The sequence below is a fragment of the Pan paniscus genome, chromosome 8 (assembly GCF_029289425.2).
Source record: "Pan paniscus chromosome 8, NHGRI_mPanPan1-v2.0_pri, whole genome shotgun sequence".
NCBI lineage: Eukaryota > Metazoa > Chordata > Mammalia > Primates > Hominidae > Pan > Pan paniscus.
The window spans coordinates 84,145,030-84,159,867 of NC_073257.2; the positions used below are offsets into that span (position 1 = coordinate 84,145,030).

A 14,838-nucleotide genomic window follows, 5' to 3' on the forward strand; every position below is an offset into this window, starting at 1 on the left:
TAGGAGGGACCAAGAGAAGGAGGAAGAGATTTTTCGGTTCTACCCATGAACTAAGCAAGGGAGGCAGGCCTAGCCCTTGCACCATGGAAGTGGGAGAGAAGTGATACAAAGGTGTATCTGATGTCACAGGTGTCACAGGCCTGCTTCTTGTAAAGGGCCTCCTGCATGGTGAGTTCTGCGTGGGGCTTTGCTGAGTAACCCCCATCCGGGCTCTATCCCCTTCCCTCATGGCCCTGTGACTTCCTGGCACCATGACCCTCTCCCCGCTTCTGGCTCTGGGGAGCTCCAAACCTCTCTCACCTGCCTGCCCACCTGCCTGCTAGGTTTCCAAAGCTAAACAGAGGGGCAGCTGTCTGGGCAGGGCAAGGGAGCCAACAGCCTGCCTGGGTTTCCTGTCCAAGTGTCCAGCTTTGCTTCTTCCTCTTAGGGCAGCGTCAAGAAGGATCTTAGGAAAGCTGTGTTGCTCTGGGGATGAGGAGGCTGGAACAGCAACTTAAAAATAGAAATAGTCCCTGGAAGGGAGGGAAGGAGAAGGTTCAGAGGCTTGTCATTTAGGCACCCCAACTTCTATACCTTACCAAGGTGCCAGGCCCAGAGGGAAGGGGGTAGCCAGGGCAGCTCCCCGACCCGCACCTGCCTTTTCACCCCTCTCCTATTTCACAAGCATTTACCATGCATCAACAGATATGTTCCTCACAGCACCTTTATCAGCAGGGACTGCCCTTTTCATGCTACAAACAGGCCCAGAGAGGTTGTCACTTATACAAGGTTGCACAGCATGGTAGAGACACAGGAAGGACTAGAGCCCAGGACTTCTAACCCTAGCTCCTTCTGCTTCCCTCACATCATCAGCTCCAGACAACCTGAGATTGGAGAGGACAGAAAGTCAGGATTTCAACACCTCGTACTCTGAAAACTCAGTGGTGGTTCTCACCCTGTCAGTGGGGCAGGTGGCCTCACACCCCACCACAGGCTAAACAGGGTGCATGGGGGACGTAGCCCCACTGGCCATTCTACACATTCATGCCAACAGCTACCAGGCACCAGCCTCACCATTGATTTTTGGACAGCTGGTCTGTGCCAAGTGCCATTCTAGATGTGAGTCCTGACTTTGGGGCGCTTGCATTCTGGAAAGGGAGATGGTCAGCCAGAAAGCCCCACCATAGGAGCTAGGTTGGGGGTCCCCAAGGTACACCAAGAAGCTCAAGTGACCTGGACCTGGGAGGGGTGGCCAGAGGCTTCTGCTGGAGGAACCTTAGGTCAGTTACCTAACCTGTCTCAACCTCAGTTTCCTCACCTGTAAAATGGGCTAGTTGCTGCCTCACAGGGCTTTGCTGAGGATTTGATGAGTGCAAGTGCTTAGCATGGCACCTGGCACAGAGAAATATGCACTCAGTAAACTTAAGCTGCCCATATCATTGGTTGGCCCTCCCAACCAGAGTGCAAGCCCCGGGAGGGCACAGACCATACCTGCTTGTTCACCGCCATATTTTCAGTGCCTAGGCCAGAAGCCAGCACAAGGTAAATGCTCAGAAAATATTAACTTAATAAGTTCATGAGAAAAGGCCCAGGAAAATTAGGAAGAGGCAGGACTATTCCAGTTAGGAATAGACTCTCCTATGCCAGGCGCAGTGGCTCACACCTGTAATCTCAGCACTTTGGGAGGCCGAGGCAAGCAGATCACCTGAGGTCAGGAGTTCGAGACCAACTTGGCCAACATGGTGAAACCCCATCTCTACCAAAAAATACAAAAATTAGCTGGGAGTGGTGGCACACGCCTGTAATCCCAGCTACTCAGGAGGCTGAGGCACGAGAATTACTTGAACCCAGGAGGCGGAGATTGCAGTGAGCTGAGATTGCACCACTGCACTCTAGCCTGGGTTGCAGAGCAAGACTCTGTCTCAAAAAAAAAAAAAAAAAAGGGAATAGACTCTTCTTTCTGCAGCTGTATTTGCTCTAGCTGTAAACAAATTTGTAGCCAAGTGCAGTGGCACACCTATAGTCCCAGCTACTCCGGAGGCTGAGGAGGGAGGATTGCTTGAGCCTAGGAGTTGGAGGCCAGCCTGGGCAATATAGCAAGACCCTGTTAGATATTATCTATTTAGATAATAATAATGACCTGTAATCCCAGTACTTTGGGAGACCAAGGCAGGTGGATCATCTGAGGTCAGGAGTTCAAGACCAGCCTGGGCAACATAGTGAAACCCCGTCTCTACTAAAAATACAAAAATTAGCTGGGCGCAGTGATGCATGCCTATAATCCCAGCTACTCGGGAGGCTGAGGCAGGAGAATTGCTTGAGGCAGAGGTTGCAGTGAGCCAAGATTACGCCATTGCACTCCAGCCTGGACGACAGAGCGAGACTCCATCTCAAAATAATAATAATAATAATGATACATACTATTTTAGTCGAGGGTCATTTTTTCCTTTATCCATCTGTTGTTCACCAACTGTGTATCTCTTGCCTGGCCCAGGATTGAGAGATAATGAGGGGCCCAGATGAACTCCCTGTCCTGCCTGAAGGGATGTTCAGTATTGAACAATTGTTGCTTTATGGCTTTATGACAAAGTCCCAGGTGCTCATGATAATCTTTGTACAGTGGTGGGGCTGTAGGGAGCCCTAACATAGCCTGGGGGAGGCTGCCTAGAAAGTGGAGACCTGAAGCCTGAGGCCATGTTAAGGATTTAGGTAGAATTTATGCGCTATGATATTTTTTTCTTTCGTTAATTTTTTATAATTTACGTATACACATGGTAAAATGTGTAACAAGGCACAGTGTTACATAGCAAACATAAGCCTCACTCCACCTTCTCTCTCCACCTACCTGTCCACCTTCTAGATGCAGCCATTGTTACCAGGCCTTGCGTTTTCCTGCAGCCAGAGTCCGTTTGTATCCCGCATCTATATTTTTTGTCCCGGCATTTGTTTCTGAATGGGATCTTGCTACATCGGAGTTTCTCCACCTTGGATGATTTGTCACCCCCCACCTTCCCACCCCAGGAGACACTTAGCCATGTCTGGAGATATTTGATGGTTACAGATGAGCAGTGGGGGCCAGGCGTGGTGGCTCGTGCCTATAATCCCAGCACTTTGGGAGGCCGAGGCAGGTGGATTGCTTGCACTCAGGAGTTCAAGACCAGGCTGGGCAACATGGCAAGACCCCATCTCTACAAAAAATTTTAAAAATTAGCTGGGTGTGGTGGTGTGCACTTGTGGTGACTAAGGAGGCTGAGGTGGGAGGATCAATTGAGCCTGGGAGGTTGAGGCTGCAGTAAACTATGATCGTGCCACTGCACTCCAGCCTGGGCAACATAGTGAGACCCTGTCTCAAAAACAAACAATTATTGGCAATTAGTGGGTAGAGGCCAAGACTGCTGTCAAACATTCTATAATTCACAGGACAGTCCCCACTTACCTGGTGGAAAATGTCAACAGTGCTGAGGTTGGGAAGCCCCGTCCTGCATAAGCACAGGGTCTGCACCTTTGTGTGTGTGTGTGTGTGTGTGTGTGTGTGTGTGTGTGTGTGTGTGTTCTCATGTATTTTCTGGATCATTCACATTTATAGATCCACCTCATTATTCTTTGTGGCCACATAAAAATCCATTACCTGGATGCTCCACCATTTTCATTTAGGTGTTTGCACTCTTTTTGCTATTATAAACATTTATGCTACAAAGGTTATTCTTTTCCGTGCACAGGCCTTTGATGTGTGAGGTCAAGGGAGAAACTGATGGAGGTGGGATGGATGAACCCGATGGTTCATTAGCATTTTAAATGACCTATTAAAGAGACCTTCAGTGTCTCTGGGGCACAGTCTGTCTGGAGAGTGGGTCTGGGGTCCTGGCTGCTAACCAGGGCCGAGATCCTCAAAAGTCTGGTGGAGAGACATCCTCTGCATTCCTCGTGTACAGACAAGGGTGTTCTGACCACCTGTCTCTCCGCAGGACAAGGGTGTCCCCCACCTGAAGACGGCAAGCTGGGTCCTGAGTGATGCCCCTCAGCTGAGTGTCCAAGGCCGGCCCGAGGAGCCCCCACGGCCCCACCTTTCCTCATGGAGAAAGGACTCACTTTGCCCCAGGACTGCCGGGACTTTGTGCACAGCCTGAAGATGAGAAGCAAATACGCCCTTTTCTTGGTTTTTGTGGTGATAGTTTTTGTCTTCATCGAAAAGGAAAATAAAATCATATCAAGGTGAGGGTTGCAAGCCCAAGTCTTCATCTTCCTTTCAAGGTGGGGTGGGTGGGGACAGGGAGCTAACTGCAGGGCTCTCTGTGGACCTGCAAATGCATTCCTTCAACAAGCCATCCCCAGGCCCCTTCTGTGTCCCAGGCAGTGGCTCCTGCACACGTCCTCATGACTGCACAGGGGTGAGACTTGGGCTCTGGACTCAGACAGCCTGGGTTGGAGCCCCCCATGTTGGCCCTCTACAGCTGTGAAAGGTTAGGCAAGATACTTAACATTTCTGAGTCTTCGGTTCCTCTTTTGTAAAACATGGCTAATAATGGGACCAGCATTGTTGTAAAGATTAAATGAGAAAATGTAAAAGCATTTAGCCCAGTGCCTGGCACATAGTTGGTGTCCAGTATTTGCTGGCTGTGACTATTACTGTTAATTTACTTCCTGGCCTTGCATTAGCAGCACATCCCCTATAGAAGTCTTGATGTCACTGAGCCCATGGTAAGGCAAGGTCCTAGTATGGATACTCTGATGGGCAAGGCTGCCAATGTGCAGCTGCCAAGTTGTGTACTGCTCAACTCCAGGGGCATGTCCCTCAATAGGCTAATCTGGGAACGCCCCTTTACCCCTTTGAATTGGCAGCATACAGCTATGTGCAGTGGGCCTGTTAGATGTAGAAAGATTTCTTAGCCTGTTCTCCTCCCAGGCACAAGCCCTGCAAGAAAGCATTAGCTAAGATGGGTGGGTCAGAGATTGGGCAATATAGTGGACACCGTCAATCCCCCGCTTGGGTCACTGAGCAAGGACCGTTCTAGCTTGTGCCTATTGGGTTCTACTGCAAGCCCCTACAGCTCTGCACCTGAGAGCTTTCTCTCCACTGGCACACTGGCAAGCCGGAAGTACTAGGGAGTAACTATCCCCCCCAGATCCCCATCAGACTAAGCCTCCGATGCCCACACCTGCTCCTAGCAGCACATCCATCATGGACCTCTTTCCTCCCCTGCCTCACTTCCCCATCCAGTACTTCCTGTGATCATGTCCCAAATAAACTTACTTAAACACAAATCCTTGCCTCAAAGTCTGCTTTTGGGGAAACCCAACTGAGACAGGTTTTGGTGATCTGCTTGGAGGACTGCTTAGGGTTGCCCAGGAGACGGGGTCCCCAGTCAGCCACTGACCCTGATCTTCTTTGTCCTCACAGGGTCTCAGACAAGCTGAAGCAGATCCCCCAAGCTCTAGCAGATGCCAACAGCACCGACCCAGCCCTGATCTTAGCTGAGAACGCATCTCTCTTGTCCCTGAGCGAGCTTGATTCAGCCTTCTCCCAGCTTCAGAGCCGTCTCCGCAACCTCAGCTTGCAGCTGGGCGTGGAGCCAGCCATGGAGGCCGCAGGGGAGGAAGAGGAAGAGCAGAGAAAGGAGGAGGAGCCGCCCAGACCGGCCGTGGCGGGGCCCCGGCGCCACGTGCTGCTCATGGCCACCACGCGCACCGGCTCCTCGTTCGTGGGCGAGTTCTTCAACCAGCAGGGCAACATCTTCTACCTCTTCGAGCCGCTGTGGCACATCGAGCGCACAGTGTCCTTCGAGCCGGGGGGCGCCAACGCCGCGGGCTCGGCCCTGGTGTACCGCGACGTGCTCAAGCAGCTCTTCCTGTGCGACCTGTACGTGCTGGAGCACTTCATCACGCCGCTGCCCGAGGACCACCTGACTCAGTTCATGTTCCGCCGGGGCTCCAGCCGCTCCCTGTGCGAGGACCCCGTCTGTACGCCCTTCGTCAAGAAGGTCTTCGAGAAGTACCACTGCAAGAACCGCCGCTGCGGCCCCCTCAACGTGACGCTGGCCGCAGAGGCCTGCCGCCGCAAGGAGCACATGGCCCTCAAGGCGGTGCGCATCCGGCAGCTGGAGTTCCTGCAGCCGCTGGCCGAGGACCCCCGCCTGGACCTGCGCGTCATCCAGCTGGTGCGCGACCCCCGGGCCGTGCTGGCCTCGCGCATGGTGGCCTTCGCCGGCAAGTATAAGACCTGGAAGAAGTGGCTGGACGACGAGGGCCAGGACGGCCTGAGGGAAGAGGAGGTGCAGCGGCTGCGGGGCAACTGCGAGAGCATCCGCCTGTCCGCGGAGCTGGGGCTGCGGCAGCCCGCCTGGCTGCGGGGCCGCTACATGCTGGTGCGCTACGAGGACGTGGCACGCGGGCCGCTGCAGAAGGCCCGCGAGATGTACCGCTTCGCCGGCATCCCCCTGACCCCGCAGGTGGAAGACTGGATCCAAAAGAACACGCAGGCGGCCCACGACGGCAGCGGCATCTACTCCACGCAGAAGAACTCCTCGGAGCAGTTCGAGAAGTGGCGCTTCAGCATGCCCTTCAAGCTGGCCCAGGTGGTGCAGGCCGCCTGCGGCCCTGCCATGCGCCTCTTCGGCTACAAACTGGCGCGGGACGCCGCCGCCCTCACCAACCGCTCAGTCAGCTTGCTGGAGGAGAGGGGCACCTTCTGGGTCACGTAGGGGGGCCGGGGCCCCGTATGCCCCTCCTCGTGAAAGGCCTGCCCCGTCTTTCTGCCGCAGCCCTCGCAGAGGGCGGGTGCACAGCGCCATGAGCGGGCAGCGCCTCCTGTAGCAGTAGGGCCCCCAGCCAGCGCTCCAGCCAAAGCGGCGGCCCCAGGGTTAATTGCGGAGAACAGGACAGTGCCCGGTCCCCTTGAGGGCCATCACACCCAGACCCAACGGGTTGCAGCCTCCTGAGCAGGCCTAGGCAGGCCCGGGCCTGTTGGCAAGCTTCGATCTCACACACACAGAAACATACATTCGTGCCTGGAGACCCTGCAGGCCAGAGTCCAAATATTTAACAATCAGAAGGGGCAAGGCTCTGACCAGTGACAGTCAGACCTCCTGCTTTATTTGGTGTTAACCGTTTCTTGTCTGGATAGTGAAGTCTGGAATCTGGGTGGGTCCTTGGAGGAGGGCTAGGACAGCCGTGGGTGTCAAAGGTGGCATTTGAGGCTCGTTTGAGGTGACAGTGGCTGTTTACCAACTAGTACAGAGCGTTTTCATGAATGGGTTGGCTGTGCTGGTTACTGATGAATCTGGGCCCCTTATAGAGCTGCAAAACACACACATGCATATAGACATACATACATGTACACCATACACAGACAAGCATCATAAAGGCACAAGTGCACACACATCTATGCAGACAAGCTTCCTCACTGCTTATGCCCACAGGGTTTTTCTGTATGACACACCTCAGAGGAGCCTGTGATTAACATTTGTAGGATTATTTCGAGGGCAGGGCAGGGGAAGGAAACGCGTTAAAGGGCCATGACATGACACGGTTCCCTGGCCGGGTTTGGACTGAACAGTGGATTCAAAACTGCAGCGTTCAAAGCCCCTGCCCGCCTTAGATTCTCGTGGCTACCTCCTCTGACCCATCCACATCCTTGCGGCTGGCAGGCAGGATGTTTTGAAATGGTGCAGCCAAAGGCCCCGTCTAGCTTGGCTGGCTCCCGAACATGTCCATATTTGAAGGCTGCCTCAGGCCTGGCAGGCAGAAGCAGCTGTGGTCCCTGGAGGCAAAAGGCAGCTCACGGGGCCTTCCATTTCCAGCCAGGCCTCATCTGGGGTAGGGCCAAGAGGAAAGTACAGAGTGCCCGTGGGGGAGAAGTCCCACCAGGATGCCCCCCGCCCCCTGAGAAGCCCGCCTTCTCCCTCGTGGACAGGAGTCAGCCAGTTGGTTGCTGTGGTTACAGCCAGTGCCTGGAATTCCTCCTTAGGGCTCTGGGAAGAGTATTGCTTAACGCAGGATGTGCTGGGTGTTTTATTTGGGGCTTTTATTTATGGCTTGATGTCTTTCTTGTTTCGTGGCTGTGTTTTTGCTTTTGTTTCTGTAGGAGCGCCTCTTCCAAGCAGTGGAGGCCTGAGGGCTTGAGGGAGGCTGGGGAAAACCAGCAGGGAGCACTTGGCTCCTGGCAGAGGGAGAGGACAAGAGGAGGAGCATTCCCCAGGAGGAACGAGGAGAGGTGGCCACGTGGCAGGCCACAGTGCCCTATGGGCTTTTCTGTTTGAACCCCATGTGGGATGAATCTCAAAGCCACCAGTGTTCTTGCCTAGTGTCCAGAGCAGCAGAGATTTGCAGCCCTCGCCCCTCCCTGAGAAGAAGCTGGATTTGAAAATCCCTCACAGGCCCTAACATGTTTCCTGGGTGGGCAGGGGCCTCATGACAAACGACAAGTGTACCCAGAGTAGAAGGCCTTCCCCACTCCCACCTCAAACCCAGGAGCAGAACTCAGTACCCAGAGCTTACAAGGAGCTGCAAGGGTTTGCCGAGGGCTGCCCAGCTCTGTTTCTGATTTCCTGGACAATTTCTCTGTCAGGTACGGCCCATTGTAAACCCAGAGGGCTGCATTTTGGGTTGAGTAATATGGACACCATGGAAGTACAGGATCTGAGTCCAACATTGCCATGGGGGAGGGAAGAGTGTGTCCTGGCAGGAAGCCACCATTGGAGAAGGTGAGGCCAGTAACCATCTCATGGGATTCGCTATAATCAGCCTATTTGAGCTGCTGGGTCTCTGTCACTGTGGACTCCAGTCATTCAAGGAGGTCTCCACTCTTGGGTTTTTTTTATTTTCTTTTCTTTTGCTATTTTGCCTGAACACCCCAACACTCTTGGTTTTAGAGTCCAAGAGTAAGTTGTGCAGAGACATGGTTCTAATTTGGAGTTCAAAGGAACACCAGCTCTGAAAACATGACCGTGGGGCCAGGATGTTTCTGGCAGGCCCAGAAGTGCTGGCCATTCTTCCCCAGCCTCCCCACTGCTCCCTCCTCTGTTCCCCATGTGGAGGTGGGGGGGGCCGGGACTGGGGAGGGGGCAGCCACCTCCATCCAAGGCTCTTCCTAGGGGCCCTGCTAATGTGGACAGCAGACTTTATCCCTCCTTCTTACTCTGGGCCAAGACCTCCCACTCCGCCCTCTGAGGATGGTACCAAGAATGGGCCTTTGGGACTTCTCAGGACATTGACAATGTGCACACTGCAGGTTGACTTTATTTATTTATTTTGTGAAAAGAAGAGACAGAAAATACCTTATTATCTGCAGGGACTCAAAGCTGTACCCAAATCAAGAAAGACAAAATAACAATAGAAACTATTCACACACTCCGTTCATGCATGGGCACCAGAAGACGATTCAGAACACAGGAGGAGAATGAGCTGGAGCGCCAGCACCACGATGGCCCCGGGACGTTGTTTAAGATCTGAGATCCCTTGGTTTCTCTCTTGTTGATCTGAGATGCTACATCAGGGCCCTTGCTGCTGTATTACCTCTGCCCGGGTGTTTGAGACAGGTCACAAGCGCGTGGATGTTTCCTGAAAGTGTATTCCCCTGGGGCTCAGCGATGCTCTGGGAACCCTTGGGGTTTGGGGAAGGACAGTGTGGTGTGACTATTGGCTTGAAACGTTATGGATATGGTTGGAGTCACCCATGTGGATATGATTTTCAGCTTGGAGCTGGGATGGAGAAGATGGAAGCACTGGTGGCCGGGCCTCTTTTTCCAGCGAGGCCAGCCCTGGCTTCTCCTCTGTTCCAGCTTGTCTGCCAGAAGCCTTCCCCTGCAAGGTGCCCACCTGCCCGGAGACAGAGGGAGCAGCTGAGGCCTCTCTCCACTGGCCGCCAGCCTCCCTAGCACAAGGGGACCATTCAGCAATGAGTGTTTACTCATGTTCTTTCTTGTTGATGAGTTCTGCGGCCCAGCATATAGAAATGGCTCAGAACGTTCCAGGCCTTGGTGAGACACAGCAGCGTCCAACACTCACAGGCTGTCTCCACTCTGCCTGTTCCCATCTTCCCCTCGGGACCTGTTTATAAATTGAGGAATGGATGAGGGCCCTGGAGGGTCCTTGGGAGTAGTTAGTGGAGGGCAGGATTCTCAGGTCCCCATAGAGAGGGAAAGAGAAGACCAGATGTGCATAGAAGCCAGTCTCTGTCACATACACCGCAGGTGGTCACCGAGTTATTTTCCAAAAGCTGAGGAACATAAAGCAAATTTAGGCTTTTGTCCTTCTGCAATACATGCACTTGAAAATAAATAAACAGAAAAGAGATGTTTAATAACAAGTTTACTTCCGGTCTGCTAGCACCCTCAGCCTGGGAGCTACTGCCAGAGGCTGGCGTAGTGGGGCAGCTGCTGACCAAACCCCACAGAACGGAGGGCACCAGGCATCACACGACATCTTTCCCTCCCATCTCTGCCATCTGTCTGTCTGGCAATGGAAGGAGCTTCAGCAGGAGGTCCTTCCCAGAAGGTTGATTCTTGGCCTGGGTGGTAGAGGAGATATCCTGACCCTAAAGTCTTCCAGCCCCGGGTCATCCTCTCCTATACTAGGGCCTATTGACCGTAGAGGCCAGGTGCGGTGGCTCATACCTGTAATCCCAGCATTTGGGGAGGCCAAGGTGGGAGGATTGCTTGAGCCCAGGAGTTGGAGACCAGCCTGGGCAACATGGTGAGACCAATTGACTGTAGGGCTTGTCCCTTGCTAAGACAGGAGCAGAAGACTGGATGGCTGTGTCCTCAAGGCAGTCCCCTCCCATCCCCATTCCCAGAGTCAGAAAGCGAAGCCAGATCTCAAGGGCTGATACCTGAGGCAAGGAGAGCTAAGGGGAGAGAAATTGGGGCTGAGTGGAAGCAGACATCTGCACAAGCCAAGTGTGTCTTATTGATCTGTACAAGCTGATAGAAGGACCATCTGCTGAAATCCAGGGCTCCTGAGTTGGTGGGTTTGCTTGTGAAGCTTCTAGGACAAGGCGCAGCCAGATGGAAGGGAGAAGGTCCAGGGCTTCCTAAATGCAGCCGCATCACCTCTCAACTTGCTGCAGTTTCAGAGACAGTGGAAGCTGCTCTTTACCTCAAAAGCACAAAGCAGAATTGGCAACTTCACATGTCTCAAGAGCTCCAAGATCCTTTGGTCTCGTGTCCTTTGGCACCCCGTAACTGGACTGGGGACAAATTTGTTACGTGTTTCCAAGGCTACAGAAATGGTGCCATCCTCACAGGCCTAGCTCATGTCATGGATCAGGTGCTTTGCTGGGGGGATACAATGACCCATGTGGTCTGCGTCTTCTGCCATTGGCTTGAACTGGGCACCCCCTGAAGTCTCCATCTCAGCTGTATATTCTAGTCCAAATTTGCCTGGCTCCCCTGCTCCCTCCTAGGTCCTGCACACTGTCTTTCTGCCAACACCTCAGCCCTGTTTGCTATTTCATGTCTGCATGGTACGAGACACCCCTTCACGGCATACACTGCCATGGTATGTACATATGCATCCACATGTGTGTATGTGTAGCATGTAGCTCATTCTGCTCAGCCTCTGGCGCCGTTCCACATTGCTCCCAGCCCCATTGCTGTCACTGTCGTCCCAGATGTCCTTGCCGTGGCCACAGACAATCTGCCGTCTCCTGGAAACGCTGGGGCTGCCCTTCAGAGAGCTGGCAGCCCCAGCAGTCAGGGCCTGCTTTGCAGAATAGAATGTGAACCCAACTCCTGATGGCCTACTTGACTTATTTAATTAAAGATGAAATCATGCAATGAGCAAAACCTGCAGCGTGTCTCTGCCTTTTCCTTTGCATTTGTTCTCAGCAGCAATTGGGTCATAATTTTTTTTTTTTTTTTTAATTAACAGTGGTAGAAAGGAGGTGACTTCCAGCATGAAGCAGGACAGAGAATCCCCCTGCCCATTCCCAAGGGACCAAAGGCACTAGGGGAATATGGGGCAGGATGAATGTACCTTGCGTTACCAGGCTGGCAGAGCTGGTGGGGACTGCGCTGAGCGGAGAGAGAGAAAACCCAGGTATTTGGGGGCAGAGACAGGAGTGTTGGGCCAGCGGTCAGGGGGCCTGGGGATGAGTCCCAGCTTTGCCACTGTCTGGCTGTGTGACCTTGCATAAGTCACTTCCCTTACTTGGACACCAGTTTCCTTTTAGAATGAAGGTGTAATCAGTTGTTCACAAACATTGTTCCCAAAAAGCCCCATTAGGGATTCAAAAGTCAGCTGAAAGGGCAGGCGGCACCCTCTCAACAAGAGTCACTGTGCGTTTTGATCTGCTTCACGTGTTCAGATAGCATTTCAGATTTATTTGGCCTTCAACTAAATCTCCAAAAACACATAAGAAGGTTGCCAAGGACCCTTTCAGCTAAGAAATTGAATGGAGTCCTTTCAAATTGCAGTTACATCCGTCATAACAACTTCAGTTCTTACTACATTTCAGCCCTGCTTGTCTCCCAAGAGCTGCCTGCAGAGCATGGGTGTTTCCCTGGGGAGAAGGGAGAGAGCTCATTTTGGAACACAGAAGCCAGAGCTGGTGGGGCTTTGTGGGTCTCAGGACACAGGGGTAGCAGGACCAGCAGCTGCAGGAAGAGGCAGAGGAGGGCTGAGCACGGGGACAGTGGCTCCTGGAGTGAGGGAATGAAGACTCAGAGAGGCTCAATGTGAGGGAACAGGCCCCCCTCCCCAAATCTTAACCTGTGTCTCTGCCAGTTCACCCAGTCCAGGCTTGGGAAGCTCAAGCCAGCTCCCTCCCACCTCTTAAAGTATTTGAGCCGGTGCCTGTCATCCCAACCTGAACAGAAGCTGCCCACCCCAGTCAGGTGCTATTGCTGTCTCCCCTACGCTGGGGGCTGGATATAGTTAGTTAAATTTCTGGGCTGTGTTTCCTACCACAAATGACCCCCTGGGGAAACAAATTGCACTAATCACAGAGCAGAGAAGCCTGGACACCTCCCCACCCACCCACCCCTCAGCTGCCAGGCCGGAACCGTCTCTCCTCCTCCTCCTTTCCCCCACCCCCAGACCCCTTCAGGATCGTCAGTCTTCCTTCCTACACCCCAATTTACTCAACCCTGGGGAGGAGTCAAGCGCCCCATGGGCTCTCTGGGACAGGGAGAGTCGGCTGGGACTCTCTGGAAAGCAGTTTGATCAGCAGGGGGCTGGGGTCAGGGACCTGTGCCATTGCCCACAGAGCCCTGCCAGGCCCAGCACTGGCCCAGCCCTGGAGCCTGCAGCAGCATCCTCAAGTGTGTTTGGAGAAACTGTGGTCACAGGATTGCTCTTGGGAAGTTACAGTGCACATTTGCGATTACAGGCTCCAGGTAGGCCGCTTTCCTTTGACTCACCCAGCATTAAGGGTTACCTTCTAGAAAGAACCATTTTTATGGAATTCGTTTATCATGAAAAACTTTTTTCCAAACAACAGTCTTTTTCAAGACTCTGGCCTTCTTTATTTTTTAAGACTCTGTCACCCAGGTGGGAGTGCAATGACGCAATCACAGCTCACTGCAGCCTGGACCTCTCAGGCTCAAGCAGTCCTCCTGCCTCAGCCTCCCAAGTAGCTGGGACTATAGGCATGCGCCACACCTGCTAGCTTTTTTGTATTTTTTGTAGTAATGGGATCTCGCCATGTTGCCTAGGCTGGTCTTGAACTCCGAACTCAAGCAATCTGCCAGCCTCAGCCTACCAAAGTGTTGGGATTATAGGCATGAGACACTATACCCAGCCAAGACTCTGTCATTCTGCAAAAGAGTTAGTAGCTACCAGCAGCCTGCAGCTGGAAGTGTGTAGGACCAAAAGCCACCCTAAGCAGCCATTAGGTGGTGGGTGAGTTGGCTGGGAGAAAAAATCTAGGGTTGGGTTTAAGGCCCATCCCCCTTCACGCCATCCTCCCCGAGCTGCCAGGCTAAGAGGAGCCCTCAGAGATTGCAGCAGCCTCAGGGGCACTGAGGGCCAGGGTTCGGGGCACTGAGGGCCAGGGTTCAAGGCCCTGAGACTTGCTGTCCCCAAACCTCCCTGGTTCTTGGCTCCCTCAACTCAACCCACGCTGTGGGGCCTCCGTGGCATGACCCAAAAGATGTGGAACCCCCCACAGACAGTGGGAACTCTGGAGAACCAGGCCAGGTATAAACACCACGGGATACTATTTATCTGAGAAATAGGAGTTTGAGATTGCTCTTAAAGGAGCCATTTCTGAAACAGTGGGACAAAGGTTACCAGCAGTAAATAGGTTTCCTGGAGGTGTAATCCTCTAGTAGCTAGTAAAACCTTTGCTGAATGCTGCGGGCCGTTTATTGGAAGAAGAAGCAGGTAGTAAGTGCCCAGCAGGAGAGGCCCGCCCAAGAAAATTAGAAGGGGGAAAAAGAAGGAAGGGAGGGAGGGGGAAGGAAGGAGAGGGAAGAGAAGAGGAAAGAAGGAAAAAAGGGAGGAAGAGGCTGGGCACGGTGGCTCACACCTATAATTCCAGCACTTTGGGAGGCTGAGATGGGAGGATTGCTTGCGGCTAGGAGTTCGAGAACAGCCTGGTCAACATGGCAAGATCCCACCTCTTAAAAAGAAGAAAAAGAAAGAGGAAGGAAGGGAGGGGAAGGTTGGGAAAGGAAGGGAGAGAGGAAGGGAGGGAGGGTGACAGTGGGATGCATTTCATGCCAATGCAGAGGAGGAAGACAGCCAAGTTGTTGAAAAGTACACCCTTGGGGATAGCCACAGCCACAGTGCCCAAGAGTTTAGAGGGTCAGGCCAAGCCCAGGTACACTCAGTCCTGTACACCTTTGGCCATGGGGCTAATTTGCCCCATGGATATGTGGCTCACACCATGTTTGTTTCTGTTTTTAACAATCGGCAGGCCAG

The 14,838-nt window shown here is 53.2% G+C and overlaps 1 protein-coding gene across 2 annotated transcripts in view; it reads left to right on the forward strand.

The window, feature by feature from the left end:
- CHST3 (carbohydrate sulfotransferase 3) overlaps positions 1–11,759 on the forward strand; it is a 49,398-nt gene extending 37,639 nt beyond the window's left edge. For both annotated transcript variants that reach the window (XM_003815964.6, XM_008968982.4), the window contains exons 2-3: positions 3,945–4,191; positions 5,378–11,759. In XM_003815964.6, coding sequence (XP_003816012.1) covers positions 4,052–4,191; positions 5,378–6,677 — 1,440 coding nt within the window. In that variant the 5' untranslated portion in view covers positions 3,945–4,051 and the 3' untranslated portion in view covers positions 6,678–11,759. The remainder of the gene's footprint in view (positions 1–3,944; positions 4,192–5,377) is intronic.
- The last annotated feature ends 3,079 nt before the right edge of the window (positions 11,760–14,838 follow it).